General features: G+C 49.4%; 1 protein-coding gene across 1 annotated transcript in view; it reads left to right on the top strand.

Moving 5' to 3' along the window:
• The window catches only part of LOC104913328 (dihydropyrimidinase-related protein 3-like), a 10,698-nt gene extending 2,833 nt beyond the window's left edge, over positions 1–7,865 (top strand). Inside the window, exons 2-7 of the mRNA XM_019620324.1 lie at positions 571–780; positions 2,910–3,094; positions 5,141–5,305; positions 5,596–5,657; positions 6,108–6,188; positions 7,656–7,865. Of these exons, the coding sequence (XP_019475869.1) occupies positions 571–780; positions 2,910–3,094; positions 5,141–5,305; positions 5,596–5,657; positions 6,108–6,188; positions 7,656–7,850 (898 nt within the window). The 3' untranslated portion in view covers positions 7,851–7,865. The remainder of the gene's footprint in view (positions 1–570; positions 781–2,909; positions 3,095–5,140; positions 5,306–5,595; positions 5,658–6,107; positions 6,189–7,655) is intronic.
• The last annotated feature ends 744 nt before the right edge of the window (positions 7,866–8,609 follow it).

Raw genomic sequence — 8,609 nt, 5'->3', positions numbered from 1 at the left:
CCCCCCCCTCCTGGGGTAGCAGATGCAGAGCAGCAAGCCCAGCTCCCTTAGAGGAATTAACAGCGCAAGCTCTTCAAGATGCGTCTGCATGTGAACTCTACAGAGGCTGTCAGCAGCTGGGTCTGGGCTTGCGCTGTGGTGGTGGTGGGGAGAGAGGGGGGTTCGCACCCTGAAGCTGGGGCTGTAGGCGTCTGCAGGAGCAAAGGAGAAAGTAAGGGGTGGTTGAAAGCTGGGAATGGTGCTGGATGTGTTTTAAGCAATCAAGAAGTCTGCATGTCCTCTGGAACAGCAGGAGCAGATAATGTCACCTGAACATGTGGAACCCATGTATGAGGCCAGGCTGTTTGCCCCGGTACCACACGCAGCCAGCACTCAGACATGCAGAGGGAGGTAGAACATGGACCTCGTATTCCTCAGGATAGAGTGTTCCCTGCAGCACAGTGTCTGTTCTCTCAGTTGCCCAGGTCCAAAAGTGTGAATGCAGGAAGGAACATAAGAGCATTTCTGGTCTGGGTGCCATTCAGTCCTTGTGCTTGTTCTGTTTTCCAAATGTTATTGCGGATTCTGAAGTATCTGCTGTTGCATTGAGCTGTGTGGTGCAGTAGGAGAGCACCCAGGAGAAGCACTCCATTGGCACCTGAGAAACGTGTGTTGCCTGCTGCTGACTTCTGCTGTGTTTTTCTCTTCACAGAGTGATCGTCTCCTTATTAAAGGAGGGAGAATAGTCAATGATGATCAGTCATTCTATGCTGACATTTACATGGAAGATGGTCTCATAAAGTAAGTATGGGACTTCCACAGTGCGTTATTTCTGTCTCCCCTTAAATTAGCTTCCGGTTCGATGGTTATTGGGTTTTTGTGGATGCAGTCTGCATCCTGCTTGCCAGCGGTTGAAACGTCACAGCGCAATTTGGTTGGAGGCTCAGCCCTCCACCTGTATGTGGATGTGTTTATGTAGTGACTCCAGTGACTGAATTGCAGCTGGACTGGTGACCCTGTGACTCGGTCTCCTCTATACAACAAAGCTGTATCTAATTGCATCGGGAACAAAGTTTGTCTTTGCCTCCTGTGTTCCCCTGTGTCACCAGTGTTAGCATGAGTGACCCCGCCCAAAATCCCATTCATTAGCACTAATGAGGAGTGCTGTGCTGCAGGTTATCTTCCTCCCTGAGGTTTTCAGAAACTGCATGCAAACCTCTGGGTCCCTCTGGCTTCTTCATTTGTTACAGAGGAGCAACGATAACTCTGCTGTCTAAAAGCTGCAGTTCAAAATTAGCAAATTTTTCATGGGGACCAGCTCCAAACTGGGTGAACTGAAAGAACCGGGACAATTTGCAGGAGGGGGACTTGAAAAGTCATTTTTTGCTTTATGCTAAGAGGAAAATACTAATCTTTTAAAAATCCAGCAGTAGATAAATAATTTTCAGGAAGTGGGACTGTATTTCTGTGAGGCTCTTTTTAGCTCAAGGAGGAGAGCAGTCTTGATTGACTGCTGCACATACCTGAGCACGTACCAGCGTCAGCTTCAGGTCCTGCAGTCGAACAGATCTTCTGGATATTCATGGGCAAATCTCTTGGCTTCGTCAGCAGCCTGGAGGCTGCAGAATTCCATTGCCTTGGAACTGGAACACTCCAGCAAATGAATTCTGTTAAAAATACAGTGAGCAGTTTAAATCCTTTGCTGAGGGATTCATCTTAAAAAATGGTGGGAAGAGCTGCCGATGTATTGCTGTGAGGACACTGGAGTAAGCAGTTCTGTCTGCAGAACTTGTGGGATTCTAAAGAAAATAACCTGTAAAGTGGATATGTTGAATTAAAAGCAAAAGTGGAATTTGCTGCTCAGTTACCTCCCCAGTGTGTCAAGGAAATCAGAAGTCTTCCAGTAAAACCAGTGTTTCTTTTATCTTGATTTATCTGGAAAGACTGTGGAAGGCTTGATGAAAATAGGATTTCTGAAAGAAGAGATTTGAAGGCTGAGTGCTACATATGGACAGATAAAGGGATTGAGGGCGTGGGGGGCTGAGTGAAGGGAGTCCCTGCGTTCAGGTGCTCTGGCTGCAGAAGAACTGATGTGTCTGGGGAGAAGAATATCAGTTGTTCTCCTGAGGGCTTTCAGTATGAGCACTTTGAGCTCTGAGTAGATGTATAGTGGAGTTTTAAGGTTGTTCTTTTCAGGAGTTTTGGTGTACCTCGGGTCTTGCCTTCACTACCGTGTGAGCCTGCTGGTAGCATCCTCTGGGGTGAGTGAGGGCAGCAGGTGAGAAGGAAGGTCCTGGGGAGAGGGTCTGTCCTTTTTCCACCGGGTTTTGTGCTCAGAGCAGTGTTGCCAGAGCCTGCTGAGCCCTGAGCTGGCCTAGCAGCTGTGGCATTACAGTGGAAATCATCTTTCTCTGTAAGTAAGCCTCAGACTTGAGCCTTACTTAAGGTGGGCAGAAGGACGGGGGTGAGGAGAGATTAGGGGTGCAGCTTTCTGGAGGCAGGGCTGGTGTCAGGGCTTGGGGAGCACTTGTCCCAGCTGAGCAGGTGGGACTGCTGCTCTGGAATGCTTGCAGGTGCCTGGCTCCTGGGAGCTTCTCACCAAACACTGCAGAGATCTGAGTGTTCATCAGACCATGCTCCTGGCCACCCTGAGCCGGTGCTCCCCCAGACAGCTGGTGTCACAGTAGACACTGCTAAAGCAGGTGGACAGATGGCAGCCCTCCCAGGACTATGCAGATTGCAATTTTGGGCAGGCCGGACAACCTCACAGTTGGCTGCTCAGTGAGGTGGTCTCACTTCTGGTTCCTGGGAAGGAGCAGGGCGCTGCTGCTGGGCCGGGGTTGGCCTGTCCCCTCCTGACCTGTTCATCCATTATATGGTGTCTGGTTTTCCTCTGTGTGTGGCTCACCATGTTGATGTGGTCTCATCAGGCAGATTGGAGACAATCTCATTGTCCCTGGAGGGGTCAAAACCATAGAAGCCAATGGGAAGATGGTGATCCCTGGAGGAATTGATGTCCACACTCACCTGCAGATGCCGTACAAGGGGATGACAGCAGTGGATGATTTCTTCCAAGGGACAAAAGCAGCTCTGGCCGGTGGGACTACAATGATCAGTGAGTGCAGCAGGCAGGTCCCGTGTGTGACAACACCCAGCAGGCTCGTGTGCTTTTGAGATGAGTTAAAGCGCTGCTGCATTCAGTTCTGTAACTCTGCATGGGATCTGTTTGATATTGACTTCTATGACTTTTGAAGATAATTTTTTTTGTTGTTGTTCAGAGGGTGTACAAAGAGGGCTGTGCTGAAGTTCCTATGTAGGGCAGCAAAGATGGACAGAGATAGCAGCTGACAGGGAAGATTTAGGGGCAATTTTGGAGAAAGAAGAAAGATGAGCAACACTGTCACTGTTACCCTGTGGAAGAGGCAGTTAGGAACGTAAACATATCTGATGCTTGGGAAAATATGGGAGAGGACTGGGAAGGGAATTCCCTCTGGGAGCTCAGAAACGTGCAGGCAAAGTGGCAGAGACCAGAGAGCCATCTTGGCATCGATGGTTTTTCAGAGACTGAGTTGAGGATGTTTGTTGTCCTTGCCAGGCCAGCCCACATTTCTCCCTGCCTTGCTGGCGTCTCTGATGGAAAAGAGATTGGAACAGAAAGTGCAGCCAAGTGTGCAGCTCTAGCTTTTGCTACCAATAACTTGTGGCAGGGCAGGTCTGAGTGGAGCAGAGTTCTGGGATCTTCTTGTTTAAGAGGGCCCTGAAAATTACTTTTCCTGACCAATGGGTGAAATGTCCCTTTGGTTATTAAAGTGTGAAACCTCTCAGAGCATCAACTTTCCTTCTGCTTGAGTGCAGGGTAGCAGTAAAACACAGGGTGTGGCACAGTTCACCTGAGCTGTCTTGGGGAGGCAGAGCAGTGAGAGGCCAAAGTGAGAGGCAAGCTTACCAGAGTGCAGCCCCTGGGGGTGAGAGGGGTATATATCAGGATAGCTGTGCGAATGTGAACCAGCTCTGGTTAGTTCCCTCCCCAGTCAAGCACTTTTTTGCAGTGCATTTTGGACATGCTCCTATTCTGAGCTGGGGAAGGCATTTGCAATAAAACCTCAATCCAAGTGAAGCTCCTCAGTCTTAATATTTTTTTGTTTTTCTTTCACTTTTGGAATGTTGCCCAGTTATTTCTTTTCCTGCTTGCTTTTCATGGTCTTCTTTGTTTTAAAGATCCATGATGATGTGCTCATCTTTTCTGTGATGTCTGTTAATGCAGGCTGTGAAGTGCAGGATGAATTTGTGGGACGCTTAGTGCTTATTCCCTTAGGGAATAAAAATGTTCACAGGGCCCTTTGCACAGCTTCAGATCCTGTGTTCTGCAGTGCTCCAACATCTGCAGCTGCTGGTGCCCACAAGAACCTCAAAAAGGAACAAAAAAAAAACAACTTTTCTGCCTGGTTAAATAAAAATAGGGCAGTGTGATGCTCAGATGATACTGAGCAGAGAAACAGAGCAATGTCCTGGCATCCCACACTGCTCAGAAATAAACAGTGCTAATGAAAAAGGAAAGGAGATTCTGAGATCCTTTAGTGGAGAGCACCATGAGCATGCAGTGCTTGCAGATCCAAGCTTTACTGCTGTGCAATGGCCACAGCAATGTGCACTGCAGGTTTTCATGGGATGCAGGAAATGGGATACATGGGATGCAATTATTGATCCTTCCAGTAAAGGACTGGGCTTCTTGCCCTCTCCCTGCCAGTTCTCCTCCTCCTGTGGGCCAAAAAAATCATGGTGTGGCAGGGCTCGAGGTGGTGTGGTAGGCTGTAATAGGTGCATTAGTGTTGCAGTATGGGAGGAGACTGTTAGCGAGGTGGAAATGGGGGTGAGGAGGAATGAGGCCCTGAAGCTCTCAGCTCATTTCTCAGCAGAAGCCTGTAAAAGCCCATGGTCCATTGCCAGAAGCTGTTAAGTAAAAGCTGTGTGCATTTCCCCCCAGTAACTGCACTTGAAGGGGATGATGGAAGTCGTGGGGATGCTGAGGGCTGTCTGGAAGCAGCTGGGAGTCAAGTGTGGGGTGGTGGAGATGCCTTGTGGCATGCAGGGGTAAGGAGGGGTGCACATCGGGACATCTGGCCAGAGCAGCCTTTGTTGATGACCCCCTGTCACCCTGCAGTGGACCACGTGGTGCCTGACCCCGAGTCCAGTCTGGTGGAGGCATTCGAGAAGTGGCGGGAGTGGGCAGATGGGAAGGCCTGCTGTGACTACGCGCTGCACGTGGACATCCCCCGCTGGAGCCAGCGCGTCCGGCAGGAGCTGCACGCCATGGTCCAGGAGAAAGGTTTGCAGCCCTTTCTTCCTTGCCCCTGGCTGGGTGCGGGGGACCTGGCAGAAAGGGGAAGGCGGTGATGCGCTACCTCTGCTCCTCTGGCTGCTGAGCGTGATGGGATCCTGCTTGGCCTTGAGCTGAGAGCTGGCATTCTGTGGATGAGTGGCAGGAGATCTGAAGCAGCGGTTCTCCTGCCAGTCCACCCCTGTGCCCTTTCCCCAGGTCTCAGTGCTTCCCCTGTGTCTGGGGAGGGGAAACTGTTGGCTCGCTCCCCTTCAATTTCCTCTCTGCTCTTCCCCTAGGAGTCAATTCATTCATGGTTTACATGGCCTACAAGGACTTGTACCAGATGTCAAACACTGAGGTAGGAGCTTTTTATGGCTTTGGTTGTGTGTGACTGCAGTGTTAGCAGCAGTGCTGTATAGTCATAGCTCCACAGCCGGACGTGAGACACTTTGCAGGGGCTTGCGTGCTGCTCGCTGCTCATCCTTGCTGCTGAGAAGTGCGACCTCGGGCAGCCCCGCACTGCTCGCTCACAAGCCATGAGGTGCTTCTCGGTGGCCAGGCTCCCCGTTAGAGGGTGGCAGGCAGAGGGGTGGGCAGGAGAGGACAGAGAGCACCGGCTGGGAGCAGGCAGCATCCTGAAAGCCGGTACAACCACAGAGGCCGCTCTCTGTGCAGCTGATGCTGGGTCCTGCCTGCCCCTGTTCCTGCACAGCTCTCTGGGGGCACAGTGCGGGAGACTTACGGTCGTGTGCAGGCAGGGCGGTGTGTCTGTCTGCATGGTAATCTCTTCTTCTTGTCTTTGTTTCAGCTGTATGAGATATTCAGCTGCCTCGGAGAGCTGGGTGCCATAGCTCAAGTTCATGCTGAAAACGGGGATATAATTGCACAGGTAGCTACTCCTCAGGTGTGCAGGGACTGGAAATCTATCCTGGGCTGATTGGACGTGGGGCGTTTGTAATGTGACACTAAAGCTGCGTGGGCATCTTTTGCAAGGTGATCTCTTTGCTGCTCAGCAGCAATATCGAATTTACTGAGATTTTCTGCTGTGAGGTATCTGGTGGGAGCTGCAATAAAGAGTTCGTGAAACCCTTCAGCATTGTCCTCTGGGATGCATAGAACTGCCTCGTGCTATTTCTATGTGTTGTCTCTGAGGAACAGTAGTAGGTAAAAATCCATTTCAAATGAGCGTGACGGATAAGCCAAGGAATCAGAAGAACCAATGTTTTGAAGTGTATGATTCTCTTATTACAGGAAGCATTGTCATCTTCTAGAGATAATAAAAACTCAGATAATATAAAGGGATATCAGATACTGCCAAATTACTGTTTTTTTAAAACAAAATTAGTGAAAATATTTGTGACATTAAAGCAAAAAAACAACACAAAAAACTCACGCTGGCCAAAGTTTTGTTAAGTAATATGGTTTCCTGCTGGATTAGAAAGACAGGCTGACAGGTGAAAGAAAGCAGATCCTAGCTGCTCTTTTTCTTCCTAAAATTAAAAGAAACTTGGAACGGGTGGAACTTTTCAGGAAAACATCAGGATTTTAAAGGACCACCAGATAACTGGGGAATTTATTACCGCAAAGCTTTTGTCAGTGGTGTGAGTGAGGTCTGAACCCACAGTCCTGGTAAGGAGATGTCTCATCCCAGCTGCTGCTTTGCCCAGAGCAGTGGGAGATTTCTGTGACCCGTGTGCCCTGTCAGAGCTGTCAGCAGCAGCCTGTCACTGCCATTCCCTTGCCATCACTCCCTTCTGGCTGTCCTTTGGAAACCGCCGCAGTTTTCCTCTTCCAGGGCTTTGGGTTGGTGAGTGCTGGGTGTCAGTCCTGCGTGGCAGGGAGTGCCAGAGCACTGCTCCGCAGGTGCCAGCGGTGCTGAGAACCAGCTGAGCTGCTCTCTGGTTTGGTGCCCTTGGCTGCGTCCTGCTGAGAGGCCGGAGTGGTTTCTGTCTTTGAGCTCTTTGTTGCTGGGAGGGGAGCCGGGGCACTGGGGGGCTCTGGGAGAGGAGGTGTGGGGGGTTGGAGGGTTGCTGCGGCTGTGGGGACCTCGTGTCAGCAAGGAGGTGGCTCCTTGGTACCACGGGGCTGTCCTGAGGCTGTTTGCTTCTTTTTGCCTGGTGTGCTGTCACCAACAATGGCCACTTTTTCTCCCATCAGGAGAAGATTAACACTTTTCATCTGGGTGAATTTCTCATGTTTTCATAATAGCCTCTGTGAGGTTCAAAGAGAGACCCTTTGTTTATCTGCCTGTCCTAAATACAGAGTGTGGTGACAGCTCTGTTGGGCCATCAGGAGGGGTCTGCTCATCTGGGGGGGCAGGTTCAGAGCCTGATAACGTTCCTTTTCTGTGTCCTAGGAACAGGCCAGGATGTTGGAGATGGGAATCACCGGCCCAGAGGGCCACGTGCTGAGCAGACCCGAGGAGGTAAGGCAAAGATTAGTGCATGGCAGAGCTTTTCTGAGGAGCTGTAGTAGGGTGTGTATAATACTTATATTATATGTGTATAAGTCTTGTTCATTATCAGCAATGATATCACTCGAGAAAGAGTGAGATGCTCTTTTGTGACCAGTGTTTTTCCACCTAACTGGAGTCTCCTAGCAGAAATGAAGGCTTCTGAGTTGTTTAGAGATTAAGTAATCACCAAAAAATTCTGTACAGCTGTAGCAGCACTTGGGGCAGGTTTGGCAGCATTCGTTTTCTATGGAATTCCAGAGTGTAAGAGGCCCGAGGAGAATAGAAAGGCAAGTTTTAGTCCCTCTGAAAGGTCACTGTTCATGTGTCTGAGCACAGACAGATTCCAGCCTCTTCCTGCTTAATCTCTGCTTAGGGTCTAATGTGGGTTTCGAAGTCAGACAGACAAAACCATTGGTGGAAGGAGTGGGAGGGGAGGAAAGGGGGAATTTCCTGGTTACAAGTCATTGTGAAGACACTAATTAGATTATTTCTAATTTTAGCTTGCAGGGTATTTTTCTATTTGGTCTGTTAATCTGAGTTGTGTCTAATTTTAGATAGGTTTTCTTGAGATAGCTCCCTGCTGAGAGCTGCTTTTAACTTTCTGTGGCATGTGAAAGATGAAAACAACAGCAGAACCGAGTAGGGAGCACAGTGACAGATATATACTTCAGGGACTGCAGAAATAAAATCAATTGTCTTAAATTAACAGTAGAAGAAGTTGACTGTGTGGTAACTGGTAATGACGGAGCCTAGTGTAACACAGTGCTTACTGTCTTTGAAGTATGAGACAATAAAGAGAAAAGACTTAGTGTAAAAAACAGTAGATCATAGTTCCTCTGTGTGTAAATGTACACT

Source organism: Meleagris gallopavo, chromosome 15, assembly GCF_000146605.3.
Source record: "Meleagris gallopavo isolate NT-WF06-2002-E0010 breed Aviagen turkey brand Nicholas breeding stock chromosome 15, Turkey_5.1, whole genome shotgun sequence".
Taxonomy (NCBI): domain Eukaryota; kingdom Metazoa; phylum Chordata; class Aves; order Galliformes; family Phasianidae; genus Meleagris; species Meleagris gallopavo.
The sequence above is the reverse complement of the archived record's forward strand: the minus strand, read 5'-3'. Positions and strand labels throughout refer to the sequence as shown.